Raw genomic sequence first — 18,773 nt, 5'->3', positions numbered from 1 at the left:
CTCACAGAAGTGAGAACACCCCTCACATTTTTGTAAATATAATTTTTTTTTTTTTTTTCATGTGTTTAAAGTCTTAATGCCTTAAATTCAGATTCAATGGCTTAAATATTTTTGGTCACCTTCCCAATACAATATCTTGTTCAGTGACCGTTTACAATCATTGGACAGACCGAAGATTTTTCTTCACCCGCGCATAGTTACTGCGTCATCAGAGAGAATTGCAGAAGTAGAATAACGTTACAGGTCACTCACACGTCACCATATTTTTAAAGATTTTGACTCCAAGGATTTAAAAGAAATTAGAATAAGCTACCTCTCTTTTCCAATCTTCCCAAAAGTAAAAGAACTTCAATTTAAAATAATGAATGATATATATATCCATCGAACAAATTCCTTAGATCAAAATTTGACATTGAGGAAATTTTTTGATTTTTCATAAAAAACAAAAAAAAACATCATGACCTCCCTGGAAAAAAAAAAAAAAGAATAACGTTACAGGTCGAACTACTTTCTTTTTTTTTTTTTTTTTTTTACTTGCCTGACCAGACTGATTAAAATTTAAGTGACACAAACATAACCAGCGACGCATCCCTCTCAATAGAAATTCATGCAGGTTTGTAATAACTTGACGGTAAGTAAATAATGACACAATTTTTATTTTGGGGTGAACTCCTTTTAAAGGATAAATTAAGTCCTAATAATCTGCTGAAGTCAATTGCACACATAGATATTCATACATATAAATAATAACTACGGTTGCAGATGTTCAGCTTGCCTTTTAATTGCTCACGGACTGGCTTTGAGGGCACCAATATGGCGTACCGCTTATGTATAGCGGCCCATAGAAACATTTATGTGGCATCTACGTATTCATGTCTATGCTCCAAACAATGGTAAATGTGTCTGCATCTTAGAATGTACCTATAACAGTGAGTGAGCAAATTAATAAATAAATACTTTACAATAAGGTTGGGTGTTTGTTGCTAAGAATCTAGCTGTAACTTTTCACACTCTGCGCTGTACACCAAATTATTACCCTCCAAAGCAGGGTCTCATGACCCCAGGCAAAAAGTATCTAAATGTACAAGCGTGAAACTTTTCTCTACCTGAGGTTAAAATTGTAGTTTTAAAAGCCCTATTGGGATATTCATAATATTTGATGTTATATGATGTTTACTTATGCCCTGCATTAGCTTGTAGGACATCTTGGTTGGACAGAGATGACCCTGATAATCCAGGAGATCGTGAGATCTGGACAGAGGTTCAGACATCATATGTCTGCACATCATGTCACATATCTACCCATTGATATTGAGGTGGTCACAACCATTAGTGGGAGTCCTGCACTGCTGACTGGAAACCTTTTTTATAAGTGTATGACAAAATATTATAAACAAATGAATTTTGTAATGGTTAACAGCAATCTGCTCTGATTCTGCAGATTTGATGCCCTACTGGACTTTGAATGCGTGAATGATCAGCAGGGTGGAGGGGTCTGTCTGGACTACAAGGTCCGGTACACATGTCCAAAAAACTTCTGCAAGTTTGTAGTTCACCCAAGCCTCAGAAATGGAGATGGTCCTCACTGCAGAACACAAGATCCAGGGGACGTGGTTGGATCTAGATCCAACTCCTCCTACCTCACATATACCTAAACCTACCCATCTCCACCCCCTAGATTTGGATCCAACCCCGCCCCCTGGATCTTTGTTCTGCAGTGAGGGGCTACTGGACAAATGAGGTCGCAAACATTACATTAAATTAAGCTTTGGTGAAACTACATTTTCAATTTAAGTTTAGATAGCCATGTTAGATAAAAAAATAAAAAATTAACATTTGCATTATCCTTCCCTGTCTCAGCTTTTGATGTTGTGTGGTGAAATTCTTTGTAAGAACATTGGTGGAAACGGTTTATGGCGATCCCTGCATATCAGCAAACTTGTGCAGATTTTACTTGTTAATTTTGAATGGCTAACATTTAAATATATATTGTCAACCATGCTGCTATTTCCTCAAAAATCATATCATTATAAGTGTGAAAGTTATTAGCTAATTCATGACATCTACTAACAAAAAAAGACACTTTAAATTAATTCAATAACATATTGTCACTAGGCAAGTTCATAGGTCTTGTTTAAACATAATGAAACAATTTTTTATAATGACAGCATTTAACCCACACATACTGTGCAGTTACCACAGTATAACTTTTAACTTATTTTATTGTCAGGAGAATGTAGCACAGCATTCGGTGATAATTAAAATATTAATAATGATATATAATAATAAAAATGACTAAATTTATATGTGAATTTGTACACGTTTGGTCAGCTATCCTTGTAGGGACTCTCCATAGGCGTAATGGTCTTTATACTGTACAAACCCAACCCTACGCCTTACAGGAAACTGCATTTTTACTCTCTCTCTCAAAAAAATAAATAATTCTGTATGATTTATAAGCTTTTGTACACGAGCTTGCCACGAGTCCCCATGAGTCTGTGTGTATTCAGGTTTAAGTCCCCACCAGGATATATAAACCTGTACACACTTGGGAATCATAAAATCTACTTTTTCCCCAACTCCTCTGTTCTGCACCCTCCTATTCTCGCCGATGGACAAGGCTAGATAGATGTGATGCTGAATAGCCCTATCGTGTTGTGGTTTATTTATTTATTAAACTGTGATGCGTTTAGAAAGAACTAGAACTGTTCGACGTAATTTCCGGTGGAATATTCCAGCGAATCCTGCTATGCCTTTAAAAAGAGACGCACTGAAAAGCGTTGTCTGTTACAGACAGGTGCAGTCTGTAAAATAAATGCAATCTTTGTTCTTTTAAGGTCATAACTGTTTTTCGGGGACCCACAAATACTGTGTCGTCGAAGCTGACTACCAAAAGCCGGTGTTTGTCTGCGTGAATTTTGTGTCGCATCGTTCTGTGCTTAACCTTGAAGGTAAGTTTGTTCTCAGAGCGAGACATTTCAAGTTTTGAAACAAGACATTTTGATGAGACTATATGATGGACTTTATATGTATATTCATATTCATATACGCAACGTAACAGTGTTGTTATATTGAAAGGCTCTTGCTCAGTACCCTTAACGACTTAATGGAAGAATACTTGACATTTTAAGGGGCACAATAAGAAGCATTCATTCAGTGTTTCCATAATAAATCGCACAAAACTTTCAGATGCGTCAACCTGCAACTTGATATAGCCTAGCTTACAGGACAGTCTCATCAGGCTGCTGATGTTGAATGCACAGTTGTTTATAGCTACTGTAAAGTAATGAAACTGAGTTTGGGCATACGCAGCCTGTTCAACTGCGGAAGATATAATTATTATTATTTGGACATAAAATGCCAGTTTCACCATAAATACGGGCTACGTAACCTTAATATTAACGCATCAGTGTATTGTGTATTGGCAGGTGTAGTTATAACAACTTGTGAGAGAACCAGTTTTTCCTCTTAAGTGCGACGATTTATAACTTGCAGAATAGATATGTGGTCCTGAGGCAGGAGTCACGTGAATGGATCTCATCGCGCATTCACTGTAGTATTATAAGAAGAGTTTTTGTCTTTAATTCATTTGATAGTCTGTTACTGACTAAACAGAGCTCAATATAAAAGTTAAAATTTACTGTAAATAAAATGTACTATTTTTATTTTATATAAAATAAATATTTTACTAAATAGGTTTTAATCCAAATTTGGCAGACAATTAAAGCCATATGTCTTAATAAGTTGTGTTCCAAATTTTAAGTTGACTATGCAATTTTGTTTAGGCGTTATACCACAAACAGTCACCGGGTTCCATCCAAACCCCATTAAATTTTTTTTAATGCATTTTTCTGTCACAAATGTATAAATATCTCCCATCACAAAATAACAACCGAATATGGAATCTTGAGACTCAGACCTTTCCGATGATATGCATTTTGTCAAGATTATAAAAAGTTTTGATTCTACAAGACCATAATAGATTTGGAATATGACACCTCCCACTACAGGGGAGGAGCCGCTAAAAGATTTTAAATGACAATTTCTATGGTAACGCATTATCCGATTTCAAAACAGTTTTCACAGGATGAATTTTGAGGTTTTTAGCTTTCAAATGACATATGATGATTACTAAAACATGTGATAGGGAAAAAAGGAAACGAATATAATTTTTGTGTCAAAGGTCAGAACTCAAATAAATCCTCAGAAATAGGATTTATTTGTAATATATTGAAGTAAAGTTAGGTGTCCCGTATACGGGACGGTGTCAGTTAAGGGGTTAAAGATTGTAAAGATTTCAATTATTGTAATTGAAATCTACTGATGCAAATAAATAAAGTGTAAGGGAGTAAAAACACTTGAATGTGTATTTTGGATGTTTTCTTTCCACTAGTCTGAAGGAAAAATGAAAACAATATAGTCCCAGTCCATTTCAAAACGAAAAACAATGTTTGTAGTGTTTTGCCTTAAGTTTTAAGGTGGGTCTTTAAGATTAGGCAAAGTGAAAGAAAGTTGCGCACATCCCCCAAACCCGAATAGGGCTCAGGTGCAGGACAAAAAAATGTATTATTGTTAAAAAAAAAAACGTAATGTCCGCACACTGAATTAACTGCTCTATAAAAAATTCCTTTATTGCAACGTTTCGACCATCAGGTCTTCGTCAGGCACAGATAATTGGTCTTTAAGATTAGGCCATACAATTTGGCACGAAAACAAAAAAGCACCATGGTATTACAGTGTGGGCTGGTTAACCTGTGAGGCAGCACTCTGTTTTTTGCTGCGCATGGTATTATGTTGTTCTTATCGTCATTCGGTAAAGCTGACCTTCTTATTTGAATTCATTTCAGTGCTGTTTCACGTGGAGAGATCTGATGACCGTCATGATCCTCCTGACTCCCACATCTTGTAAGTAGATTAAACCTGTATGCAAAACAGTTGCACATGCCATTTCTGCTTTCCACATCAAAGAAAATGGCTGTTTATGTTTAGGATTCTTTTAATAATGAGTGGCACTAACTGTGTTCTTGCAGTCAGTAATCTTGGCATGGTTTGGAATGGTTGACACAAGATTGAAACTATGTGAAGCTGTAGAAAAAACAAACAAGTCTGGACTTCCTCATATATGGAGGACAGAGCTTTAGCTTTAGAGGCTTAGTTGCACTTTAACTCAGTCAAAAATGGGCTTAAATCCAGCTCAATACACTATGGATCTATCCCCAAATAAACAATTAAGAGATTGATGAAACAAATTTACATGCAAACTAATCACAAAGTAGTTTTTATAGATAACCGAATAGTTGTTTCTTAGCAGCTGGCTCATATATCTGTTAACTGGAAAAAATGGGCCATGATTTTTATAAATATGGTGGTGTTTTTTGTCCCATAGTTGCATAGCTGCCAAATACGTTCTTGGTTTTTACTGTTACCTGGTTACACTGAGGTTCAGTTATACAACTTGAGAGATGCCTTTAGTATGTTCAGTATTATACAGTGTTCTAGAAACAGATAAATGTTAATCCTGTCAATCCAGGCTTCTGTCACATGGAGCAGAGGAACTAGACATGTACAAAGACCTGTGGTAATGGCTACCAGGGGTCTTTAGGCAAAATATAGTTGCAATGGTCTTTGATGTTCCTCTTAGTTGTTAAGATTACACTCCCAAAACAAAAAGGAAGCCCTTCTCTTTCATCACCTCATCCTTCATTATACTTTGGACTAAGTTCTAGTTCTTTCTCTAGGTAATATGTAATTTGAGGTTTACTACTATCTATCTAGTGTTATCTAAGGGTCTGTAAACAGGAAGCTCCATATATTCATATTGTGATTGTTAAACCATTTGACAGTGGCACAAACAAACACAGTGCATAACCAGTGATTCTGAATTTCTAGTGCCTTGGCATTGCATTTGTAGAAATATAAGATGGCATTAGTTGCATAGCTTACTGCAACACTGTCATGCCACATTTCATCTGTTGGTTTTGTGCAACACATTTTATTTTGTGAAACTTGGATCATTATTTTCACACGTAATAGGCTATCCTGACATTAATTAAAAGCCTTTTTGGAAATATATTTAATAACAAATACAGTAAAAAGTAATAATTTGAAATAATATTGCCATTTAAAATAATTTATGCTTTAATATATTTTAAGTTGTGATATATTTCTGATAGGAAGCTGAGTTTTCTGCAGCCATTACTCCAGTCTTCATTGTCGCACTATCCATCAGAAATCATTCTAATATGGTGTTCAAGAAATATTTTTTACTGTTATTGATGTTTAAAACAGTTGTGCTGCTTAATATATTTTAATAAATTTAAGGATTCTCTGATGAAGAGAACGTTCAAAATATCAGCATCTATTTGAAACAGAAATATTTGTTGCATTATAAATGTTTTTACTGTCAATTGATCAATTAATGGATCCCTGTTGAATAAGAGTATTAATTTCTTTAAAAGGATTCTACTGACCCCGACGTTTGAATGGTAGTGTATGCTTTAATTTTGTTTCCCTACGAATATACTCCATATTAGGTTACTTGCTTTAAGCAGCTTTGTTCATTTAAGATTTTCAACAAATATCACACATGCTTTAAATGGGTCATATGATGCTTTTTTAAAGATCATTATTTGGTGTAACAGAATATGTTGACATGCTTTAATGTTCAAAAAACACATTATTTTTCAAATACTGTACATTGCGCCTCTCTCAAACTACAAACGTTTTCTACAAAGTCTCTCCTTCTGACAAGGACAGTCTGCTCTGATTGGTCAACTGGCACAGTGCATTGTGATTGGCCGAACACCACAAGCACTCGTCGAAAATGTAACACCCCTTTCCATAATCGCGAGCTTCAGCTTTCAAAATAAATGTTAAGACAGTTAATAATGTCCTTTGTTTTACTATCAGTTCAAGCCCGAGTCGTGTGAGCGACACAGTGATGATGCTCGTATGTACACAAGCCGCGGTTAAGAAATCTGACTCCACTGTGATATGACCCTGTCTCTCTCTCTCTCTCTCTCTCTCTCTCTCACACTCACACACACACACACACACACACACACGCGCGCAAAACTCCACATTTGAACAGTCAATAGCAAATACTTAAACTAATAACAAAACATATTTACAGTCGCTGATTCAGAAGCGCCAGATTGTCATAGCAAAGTCAGAATTACCTCCCCTCCTAGGTTCACGAAACGGTCGTCCATAAAATTTGTAACACTCCAAAGAGTGTTACAACTCACATCATATGACCCCTTTAATAAACCTTACAGAGTTTATTGAAAACATTTGACATGAGAGGTCTAATTGCCTCAAAGTACAAAGAACGTTAAGCTCTATGGTGAATTCTGTATGTTGGCATGTGCTGTGTCTCATTGACTGTTTTCTTTCAGATGAAGAGTCGCTTGAAATCAACTGGCTTTGGAATCACATCAAGTTCAGGTTACAAACACAATTAGTAGGAACCCTTCCTTAAAGGTGGAGTGTGTAATTTTTATACTTTAGAATACACCCAGTTTCTTATGCGGAGACAGCTATAAGTAAAACATTTACTGGTTGAGTCCCCCTAAAAGTGTGAACACTCTGGTTTTACGGCACGATCAAAACATCGCTCTGTTGGTTTGAGCAGCCTGACATAGCAACATTGGCTCAATGAATGGTGTGGGTTTGGGGAAGAGCTATCTTTTTTGCTAACCAGAGGCAAACAGAGGGAGGGTTTGATCGCTAACGACACTAATTACACACTTCACCTTTAAACCTTTTTGATGTATTTGTAAATGTTAGGCAAGTTTTTTTTTATGTATTACTGAGCTTAAAAGATTTGTACTTAATGACACATGTGCATGTGTTCTTGCATGCTTCTCTCACCTAGAAAAGCAGCACATGCCAAAGAATGAAAGTTGACCTGCAAAGAAAATTGCAGGGATTGTCATGCATAGACATTTATGTGTTGTTGTTTTTTTCTTTTGTCATAGTACATTATATGGACAAAAGTATTGGGACACACCTCTTAATTATTGAATTCAGGTGTTTCAGTCAGACCCATTGCCACAAGTGTATAAAATCAAGCACTTAGCCATGCAGTCTGCATTTAGAAACCTTTGTGGGGAAAAAAATGGGTCGTTCTGAAGATCTCAGTGAATTCAAGTTGGTACTGTAATACAGGATGCCATTTTGCAAGATGCCATCAGTTCATGAAATTTTATCCCTGCTAGATACCCCACGATCAACTGTAAATGGTATTATTAGAAAGTGATAGAGTTTAGGAACAGTAGAAACTCGAAGCAGTATACCATATAAAGTCAAAACAGGATCACTGAGTGCTGAGGAGCATAGTGAGTAAAAGTCGCCAAACACTCTGCTGAATGAATCCATAGCTAAAGAGATCCAAACTTCCACTGGCGATAATATCACCACAAAAACTGTGCAGTGGGAACTTTATGGAATGGGTTTCCATGCACGAGCAACTGCATGCAATCCTCACATCACCAAGTACAATGCCAAGTGCCAAATGGAGTGAAGAATCATGCTTCTCTTTTTGGCAGTCTGATGTGTGAGTTTGGGTTTGGAGGATGCCAGGAGAATGTAACCTGCCTGACCGCATTTTGCCAACGGTGAAGTTTGGTGGAGGAGGGATAATGGTATGGGACTGTACCCCAGTGTGCAAATCAAGGTCCATAAAGAGATGATTAAATGAGTTTGGTGTGGAAGAACTTGACTGGCCTGCACAGAGCCCTGACCCCAACCCCACTGAACAACTTTAGGATAAACTGGAAGATTGTGAGCTAGGTCTTCTTGTCCAACATTGGTGTCTGACCTCACAAATGCTCTACTGGACGAATGGGCAAGAATTCCCACAGAAACACTCCAAGATTTTATGGAAATCCTTCCTAGAAGAGTGGAAGCCATTATAGCTGCAAAAGGGGAGCAACTCCATATTAATGTCTCTGTATTTGTATGTATTTATGTCAGGTGTCCCAATATTTTTGTCCATAACGTATATCTGCTAATGGAGGATTTGATTCTCTACTAACATCCCAATAAAGATCTTTCAAATACTTATTGCATAGTAAATAAAATGCGACACAATTATGTTAATTTCTCTAGCAAAACACACATCCAAGTACTTGTGATGTTCATTTAGATTTATACCCACTGATTTTCTCCAACACAAAGACCTCTTTGTGTGACTTCATTGAAAATCACTGCAGTGTTCCAGTGGCAAAACAGCCTTGGTCACACATAAAGAAAAACCCTTGAATTTTAGCAAGTCTTTCGTGCTTATTTACCTGTTTTGAGAACATTTACTGTTAATATTCTGTTCATTTTGAAGCGCAGTGTGAATCTGAATGTACACATTAAGCTGTTATCAGTATAGTATAGCATTCTCAATAGCTCTTAGGTGAAACTGCAGTAACAGTGCTTGGTAAAAACTGGCCATTTAGATGGTTGATTAATGAATGGTTTATGAGAATGCTGCTTCAGCATATGAATCGCAGTGCAATGCATGATTGTCAGTTGTCGTGGGTGTGAGTAAGCGTAACTTCTTGCACTAAGACAGACATCTCATTGTAAAAATGGTGATGTCAGCCGTTTTTAATAACCCCTCAATCAACCCTTTAACCATGACTAGGGGTTTCTGGGTGTCTTTTAGGCCTTGTTCACACTGGCAGCCCAAATGTGTATGGTTTTATAAGCCCAAATGCCATGATGTATATAAGCAAAAATCTCCTTACAGATAGCTTGCTGCATCTGGTTGGGAAAATGACAGTGATTTAAATTTGTTGCTTGGACAGTCTTTCTCAAATACATTGGAATTGAACAACAATTGTCTGCAGTGTGAACATAATATTTTTCTATAGCTTGAGTTTGTCAGATTAGAGGGCTGATGGTTTTAGATCAATGTGATTTTTTTTTTTTAATTGTAAATGAGTCATAACTTCAGTAATGTTCTCTTCCTGTTAAAAAAAAGTGTTATTTGATGTGGTAATAGTGCCTTGTGGTTTTGGTGTACAGAGGCATTGTAATCACATTGTTTTAATCATATCTAATAAGTGAGCAAGAGTTTTATTCTGTTGGTACGTGTATGTCTTTTTACCTCAGCATGTCTTTTTTTATATTTAATTAGACTTTGAATGTTGTAATTACTGTCTAGTTGAAATTATATATTGCCCAGTGCTTGTTTTTTTATTTAAAAAAGTTTTTAATTGCTACAATGGTGTTTATTTTTTACCCTTTTTAAAAAATTACACTTTGTGCAATATATATATATATATATATATATATATATATATATATATATTTTTTTTTTTTTTTTTTACATCTTATGGAGGAGTTAACTTTCTGGTGAGGGCATAGCATCAATAAAGAATATCTCTGCTTGTCTTGACAGTTTTACATATAGTTTTATGAATGTAATATTTTTGTGCAAAAGCATCGTATATCATCATATACATATCATCCATGATGTTTGTCTTTCTTTCTTCAGTCGAAAATAAAATAAGGTTTTTGAGGAAAACATTTCTGGATTTTTCTCCATATAGTGGACTTCAATGGTGGCCAATGGGTTGAAAGTCCAAATTGCAGTTTCATTGCAGCTTCAAAGGGCTTTGACATCAGCAGAAGTACTGACCCAGTGTTAACAAATGAACATGCAAAGAAAGTCAAACACTTTTACAAAAAAGGGTACATCAATGTCAGACGATTTTGATGATTTTGGAGAAAATGAGATGCTTTTCAGCCTACCCTGCCAGAGTGTACAGACGAAGAACTAACCACGCATTACTTTTTCAACATGATTATGTAATGCGTGAAGACACGCATGCGCATAACAGAGCTAGTGCAAAATGAGCATTTGTGGTTAAAGTATATACATTTTTATTTTTAAGAAAATGACAGAGCGTTTCGCTACATAAGAGCCTTATTTCTCGGCCGGGATCATGAAGAGCCCTTTGAAGCTGCAATAAATCTGCAATTTGGACCTTCAACCCATTGGCCACCATTGAAGTCCACTATATGGAGAAAAATCCAGGAATGTTTTCCTCAAAAACCTTCATTTCTTTTTGACTGAAGAAAGGAAGACATGAACATTTTGGATAATATGGGGGTGAGTAAATTATCAGGAATTTTTTATTCTGGAAGTGGACTAATCCTTTAAAGAGTTTTATTTATTTAATTTATTTCAGATTTTATTTATTTAATTTTTTAAATTATGTTTTTTAACAAACATGCCTTTAACACTTTCTGCAGTAAGGGAGAGAGTCATTGGTGGTTATTTATTTAATATGTTAATAATTCTATGTTAATAAGATTTAGAGAGATTGAGTGAATAATTACAAACATCACGTTTGAATTTGCACTTTAGAGTTCATTAACAGATATTTTAAAGTTTAACTAGTTGACTTTAGTGGAATGCAATCAGTTCATATTCCCTTAATATATTTTTACATAACTGAGAACTCTCCAAACCATGCATTGATAAATGGAGCTGTTGTGTAATTGCTCATGTTTCTTTTTGGTAGCCTTTTTCCAGGACGTTAACAAACTGCTCCTGAACGAACGATCTAACTGGGTGCATCTAAAGGAGTTTGCCCGTAAAAATGCTGCCAACGCTCTTTCTGTTGCCAACATGCTCATGGGCATGGCCTCAATCCTCTGCAGTCTCAATGGGTATGTATTCATGCTTTTGATTTTGCAGAGAAAACCAAATGCATACAAAAATATAACAATAAAAATTCATAATGTGAATGTTGTGTTAGAAAGTAGAAAGAAGGAATTTCAAACAACATCTAAAAAAGTTTGCACTTTAAAGTGAAGTTGGTCTTGTTTAACTTCTCACTGTTTTGTACTTTTTTTATGGCCCTGCCACCATTGTTATTCTCAGCCATCATCATGCCGCGTGCTGGTTGGTTCTGATCGGTTACCTGCTGGATTTGGCAGATGGAGCAGTTGCTAGGCAACTAAATGCGTGTTCTGCACTGGGTGAGTAGTGTTGAGTGTCCTTCAATACAAGTGAGTGGGGCCAGGGGTGAGTCTTGCTGCTTTAGACATCTTTAGATGCTTTCATCTGCACTCCCCTTATGGAGCACCACTTATAAGTAAAATGAAGGGAAGGAATAAATTATCAGTAATCCTTAATGATCCATTGGATTAATAACCCAAATGTGAACATGTAAAAAAAAAAAAGGCCATTGGAAAATTATTTGGAAAAACAATTAGCACTTACATGTTTTTTATTATTATTATTATTATTATAGTTTTAACTACATTTTGAAACATTAAATATATCAATGAATATATTTATTAATTTATATGCAATAAAACAGTCATATAGGTATTATTACCACCATATACAGTGTGTTTTACCAGGACCATGGTGATACAACGCCAAACTACAAGGTAAACACCAATTAAACAGGATTAAATAAACTACAAAAAATTTAAATAAAAACTACAAAGAATTAAAATGATGTAAGAATCCAGTAAGAACTAGAATAAGGACAGATAACATTACACAGATACACAGGACTACAAAAAACTGCATATTTTTAAATATGTCTGTTAATTTGTCCATTTAAAAAGCAAGAAGTTTAGTTTGCGTTGATAGCCTAGTGGGCAGCGCACCGACATATAACGCTGCTGCGTTACGGGTGTCCCGAGTTCGAATTCCAGTACATTTCTAAGGAAGCTGCCACTAAAAAAAAAATAAAAAAAATGGTTATTGCGCCTTTTTATATAAAGTCAGAATTGAGAGATATAAACTCACAATTGCGAGTTAGAAAGTCAGAATTACGATTTATAGTTAGAATTGCATGATATAAACTCGCTACCGCGAGTTAAAGTCCAATTTTTGTGGGGGGAAGACTGATATGTTCTCAGAATTGCGAGTTTATATCTCACAATTTTGACTTTATAACTTGCAATTGCATGTTATAAAGTCAGAATTGTGGAGAAAAAAAGTATGAATTGTGATTTTATATCCCACAATTATGACATTTGAACTCGCAATTGCGAGTTTATATCATGCAATTATGAGAAAAAAGTCAGAATTGTGAGATAAAAATTCGCAATTACCTTTATTTTTTATTCAGTGGCGGAAAAGGGCTTCTATATATTTCTGCTAAACTAAATAGTCAAAGAAGATCCACACTCATTCAAACAGTCCAAAAAGGCACTGAGGAGGGGTTAATACCCGAAAACGTGTTGCACTTTTGCACCTTTGCACTTTTTTACACTGTTAAGCCTTTTTGGACTGTTTGAATGAGTGTGGATCTTCTTTGTCTATAAACCTTTGTATTTTTTGGATCTACGTACCGTATATTATTAGTCTACTGGAATTTCGGGTGAGTGTTTGGCGCTACGGCCTTTTCTATTTGTTTGCTAAATTAAATCAAAATTATTAATAAATTAATCCATAGATTTTTTTCTGTTAGTGTAATATTTAAAATGAAGTCAGTGAAATATGTATTAATTTATTACTTTTGAGTTTTAGTAACAAGCAAACAAACAAAAAAAACTTTCTCTTACAAACCACACAACCTTGCCAGCTCTATACTGGAAAACCAGTGGCTTGTGTGCGGGTGGTCACGTCCACTCAGCTGCCTGAAATAGCTTCGTTGGTGCCCTCACAATGCCAAGTCACTTGTACTCTTGAGCTGCATACTATTGCCTGTTATTCTGCATGATCTCACTGATGGTGTTGTTTTGCTTCCCTTTCTTGTCAATTGAACAGTTTGTTTGTGATGAAGCAGCCTAATTCAGGGGGATTATGTTCTGATTGTCTGTTAAATCCTGATGCTTTGGACCCCCAGCATATCTGACATTGCTCAGATTGTTGACCACGAGATTGAAATTCCTGCCCGTTTGTGTGGACACACTCAAATGCCCCAACCTGATGAAAACACTGCAACCTCACTAGCGATAAAGCAAGTCCTGAATGTTGTTTGTAGATCATGATAAGCTCTTTTGGAGTAGCATGAAGATTTCTCATGGCTCATTTTCATTTTTGAGTGAACTTGTCTCGATCTGGTAGGGATGAGGTGAGGCAAGGATCTAAATGCAGCAGATTATTTAATAAACAGTGAGCACGTTTACATGCATGTTCTTAAACCAATTATGCTCAATAAACCGAAAACGCATGTGGTCATGTAAACGTGGTAACCCGTTTTCTTTTATCGGAGTAAGGTCATAAACGGCTTAAGCATAAACCGGTCGTAGCAGGTAGTTTTTTGCCTCTTACTCCGATTTCGCGCAGCATGTAAAGCAATAACCAATGTATGGAGTACTCGGAGTCAAATATGCAAATTATTATATTTTGACGTCACTACAGGGAAATAACCTAATTTATTAATGAAGTCATGTAAACGCAGCTTACTTGCATTGTCAGGTTACTGATGTGCATGTAAATGGCAAAAACTGGTTCTTTTAATAAGATGGTATTTGTGAGTTATCAATAAGTGCTGAATAAGGCAGAACCTCACAACAGCTATACAATAGAATATACAGACAACGACAAACAAACCAAGACTGAACCAGAGGGGTATAAACAAAGCCACTAGAAGGCAAGCCTGCAACCATTAGCCAAAAAAGCATAGCGGCTGATGCTAACGGAAAGGAGACCAGAGGCCATTTTATTTGAATGGATGTCATTGGAGGAATAGTCTCAGCCTCAGACATCACGCCCATGGATCACTGGCTGAACGTCTGATGCATACGATACACTTAGCTGGAGACACTTTAGGAGTTTTGAAGTTGTCATTGGATTGGTTAGATTATACAGGATTTCTGAGTGACTTGTGTGTCACTTTCTTTAACGTTCTGCCTGGAAATAAAAATGCCGTGGCACCAAACCCTCTCACAAAAGATGAAAGCCATCGTGTTTACAACTGTGACAATTACCAACTAAAAGCTTTGTTAAAGTATGTGAAAAATGTAAAGTTCACTGCAGAGAATCTTTAAAATATGTCAGAGAGTCTGTTATTGTGGCGACATTTCCACGCCCCTAAACATGACGCACACAAACGAAACGTGATTGGTTGCTTTACATGTCAGTCATAAAGCCTCTTGGGCAGGCCTTGGCCATTCAAAGTGGCCAAAGTTCCCAGACTTTCTGCCATCAGTCTGAAGGTCTGGCTACATGAGACTAATGGAGGAAAGGCTTCACTACACTGAATAAACAGCTTTTTAGAGGAAACAGCTCATTTAATGAATCGACAACCTATTGGCTAATCTTCAACATATTTTACACTAAGCAATAATTTTGGATTGAACCCTTTTTAATTATTTTATAAGAGAAGACACTGACTTCTCGTTAATTCCTATGGTATCCATAAACAGCGATTGAGTGTCACACAACTCTGACTGAAATTCAGTGAAGTCAAGGTTATAATGTGATTGGAATTACGGCACACGTGATCCAAGTTAGCCATTACGCTTTCTCCAATAGTAAGTATTACAGACCCTCTCATCTCCCAATAGTAAGACCATTTAAATACACAGGGGCTAATGAGGAATAGGTGAGGCTAATGAATTACCATGAAACAAATGAGGGTGACTATGGAGACAGGAAGACAGAGCACAGGAACACTTCCAAATAAGAGTCAGTAAAGAGAACAGCGGAATTCTTAACAGAACTATTCCTTTAAGTTTGACAGCATTTCTAGCTGGCATCCTTGGCAGTTGCTTTGAGTCTTGCTGTTTTTTTCCAGTGTCTTGCACCATGAATGTTGTTTTTAAGACTGTGTCAGTGTCAACAATGTGTGTGTTTTTTGTTTTTTTTTTGTACTGCAGGTGCAAAGTTGGATGATTTTTCTGATTTCACAACATTTGGAATAGCAACATCTCTCATCTTAAGGACAACCAGTCTTTTCGATAACATCCTGTGCGTGTTGTATGTGCTGTCTGTCTATACTCGTCTATGCTTCTTCTCTAGCGGTGAGGAACTTACACCAAACTTATTTTCACACAAACCCACACACACACATGTACGTATATATATATATATATATATATATATATATATATATATATATATATATATATATATATATATGTATATATATATATGTATATATATATATGTAGCACAGCTATTTGTAACTGTGTATATCACTAAATAAAGTGGATGTCAGTTAGAAGTGTGTCTGCTGTTTTCTGCAGGAATCCCATTCATGTACCGTGGCCTACCATGTATCTACTCCTCTGCCATCCTGGTGTGTGTTTCTCTGCTGACTGGAGGAAATATGGCAGTACTGAGAATCCTAGCAGTGGCCATGATTCTCTTCATGGTCAGTCAGAACTTCTACCCACATGATAGAGTACTGGAGTCTCAGGCCTGGAAGAAGGTGGTCTACATCGGAGGTAAAGCCAGACACAACACTATAAAGTACAGTATGTAAAACACTCATTTTGAGATTTGCTTAAGATTGGATTTTAGTAATATGAGGGACTGGTGCCTTTAAAGATTAAGCGAGTGTTAAATGTAAAAATAGGGAAATTAGCATGCACAATGAACTACGTTCACATTTTTTTCCTCTCTTTTTCTAGGAGTTGCCATGGTGTTTTGCTCCTTCTTCCCTCCAGCGTGTGTTTACTACTTGTTATGGTCAATTTCCTACATATTGTTTCCAACAACCCTGTGGAGCAGCAAAGTGTAATGGGTAGTGGCCTATGAGGGTCATATGTCACAGAGTCCCCTTCTCCTTCCTGCAAAGGAAAATCAAACCTATTTAGAAACGCCGAAAACTATTTTTAAATCATTTTTGTTTTGAGGTGAACTTCATGAAATCGACATGATCTAGGATTCTTACGGACATCTTGATTGCTGCTGTTGTTTCATCACTGAGGATGAGAAATGCTCTTAACCTCTACTTCACATGTATTGTCATGTGTTTGCATGGCATGTTGACAGAGACACAGTAGATGGTCTTGGATACAGTATGTGTGATGTTTGTTGCACAGTTCTGCCTAAATGAATCAAAAAGGCAAGAAGCAGAGTAGAGATTGTCAAATTTGCTGTGGAATTTATACTTGTAGAATTACTGCTTTTTGTTTTTTTAAGAAACAAAAATCCATTTTTTCACAACTCCACTCTCAATCATAATCAAGATTTCTGCTTAATTGTTAAAAAAAATAATGACCATAAGGGAATTTTATGCATATGATCTGTTTAATTTCATGTAAAAACACTACAGTATGATTTAGGTAGTGGCTACTGGCTATCATCATATACTGTAGTTTATCTATTGCCTGGTTAATGTGTGACTTAAAATACTTTATGTCCCAAATAATATTAGGTGGACCTTCGAAACAAATGCCTTGTAACAATATGACGGTTGATTTAATTTTGATAAATGAGTTTATCTGTACCATTTAACCTCTGTTTTAAGGGGTTCTGCTTCCTGACTCACGTTATCAGTAATTGCTTGTGTTTAGCGAGTGATCTTACATTGAATTTGCTATGTACTGTTCACGGGTTCAGTGGGAAGTTGAAACCCTGCAACATAACAGTACTGAGGCATTATTTTGTGTTCTGTGCACCACTTGTGGTTACTTTTTATTAAAATTTAGTGGTGTTAAGAAGAAATGAGTTTGTGGTTTTTAGAGGTTAACCACCAAAGGATGTAGCTGGTGTAACCTATTTAAACGTGTGTCATGGTATCTATTTCCATCAAACTACTGCAGGATTTTCACCTTTGTGTAACAGCAAAAAACAGGTAGCTTTAAGTTATTTTAATGAGAAAATATGTTGCAGTGTTAGAACATTTAATTCAGCAGACTCGTCAAACAGTTACATGAAAATCGGTGCAAGACAAATATAAACATATGCTTGTATAGAGATGAGGGACACTGAGGCAATAAAAAGCTAGAAAAAAATCCCCAAGCCTTTTTACTTATTAATACTGAACTACAATTAACATTTCTAATACTTTTTTTCCAGTTTAAGTTCACATTTATTGACTAGGTATTTTGACCATTGAGTAAAAATTTTGCATTCAGTGGATATAATTGAACATGAGTAGGATCATTTCTATTTTTATACCCCTTGCTATTGTTAACAATAAATCTGGCATAACACTAGATAGGGTGACTGCATGTCCTCTTTTTCCTGTGTATGTCCTGGCTGGGATTTCTAAATTTCCTAAAATGACTGGGTCTATAATGTCTGGAAACGTCCATAGAGAGCATGCCAGCAGGAAAATAAAGCCAAAACCTGGACTCGTTAGGAAATTTAGACATCCCTGCAAGGACATACATGGGTAAATGAAGCTATGTGATCACCCTACTTTAGATTTACATTTATTCATTTAGCTGACGCTTTTATCCAAAGCGACTTACAATTGCTATATATGTCAGAGGTCGCACGCCTCTGGAGCAACTAGGGGGTTAAGTGTCTTGCTCAGGGACACATTGGTGTCTCACAGTGGATTCGAACCCGGGTCTCTCACACCAAAGGCATGTGTCTTATCCACTGCGCCATCACCACCCCAGGTGATGAATATACATGGGATTAGCCACCCCATCCACCCCATGGATAAATAACATGGGATTATCCACCATTTAAATCAAAAACAGGAAGAAAAAATGAAGGTTTAAATGTTTCTTATATTTTTGGTTTTACATTAGCAGTGTTGGGGAGTAACTAGTTACATGTAACGTAATTACGTAATTTAATTACAAAATAAAAGTAATTGTAATCAGTTAGAGTTACTGAGAAAAATTTAATTAAATTACATTACATTAAGTTACTTATGAAAATGTTAAGGATTACA

General features: G+C 36.1%; 1 protein-coding gene across 5 annotated transcripts; it reads left to right on the top strand.

The window, feature by feature from the left end:
- Positions 1-2,508: 2,508 nt before the first annotated feature.
- On the top strand, positions 2,509-17,870 carry LOC306860856 (transmembrane protein 269-like). 5 transcript variants are annotated; one of them, XM_079402828.1, is made up of 9 exons: positions 2,758-2,951; positions 4,848-4,905; positions 6,459-6,485; positions 7,398-7,446; positions 11,526-11,673; positions 11,888-11,985; positions 15,793-15,936; positions 16,162-16,362; positions 16,549-17,870. In XM_079402828.1, exons 3-9 carry the CDS (start codon positions 6,483-6,485, stop codon positions 16,656-16,658), a joined length of 753 nt encoding a protein of 250 aa, XP_079258954.1. In that variant the 5' UTR covers positions 2,758-2,951; positions 4,848-4,905; positions 6,459-6,482; the 3' UTR covers positions 16,659-17,870. The 5 variants fall into 5 exon arrangements, with proteins under 5 accessions (XP_079258953.1, XP_079258956.1, XP_079258954.1 ...); XM_079402827.1 differs by lacking the exon at positions 6,459-6,485 and having other exon boundaries at positions 2,509-2,951; XM_079402830.1 differs by lacking the exons at positions 6,459-6,485; positions 7,398-7,446 and having other exon boundaries at positions 2,722-2,951.
- Positions 17,871-18,773: the final 903 nt, after the last annotated feature.

The sequence above is a fragment of the Barbus barbus genome (genome assembly GCF_936440315.1).
Source record: "Barbus barbus genome assembly, chromosome: 41".
Lineage (NCBI taxonomy): Eukaryota > Metazoa > Chordata > Actinopteri > Cypriniformes > Cyprinidae > Barbus > Barbus barbus.
This window is presented reverse-complemented; position numbering and strand designations above follow the sequence as displayed.

Bases quoted from the DNA above. Each gene is read 5' to 3' on its own strand.
- LOC306860856 (XM_079402826.1), top strand. From the start codon at position 7,365: ATGTGCTGTGTCTCATTGACTGTTTTCTTTCAGATGAAGAGTCGCTTG. The intron at 11,986-15,792 runs GTGAGTAGTGTT...TTTGTACTGCAG, and splicing joins AAATGCGTGTTCTGCACTGG to GTGCAAAGTTGGATGATTTT. The intron at 16,363-16,548 runs GTAAAGCCAGAC...CTCTTTTTCTAG, and splicing joins GAAGGTGGTCTACATCGGAG to GAGTTGCCATGGTGTTTTGC.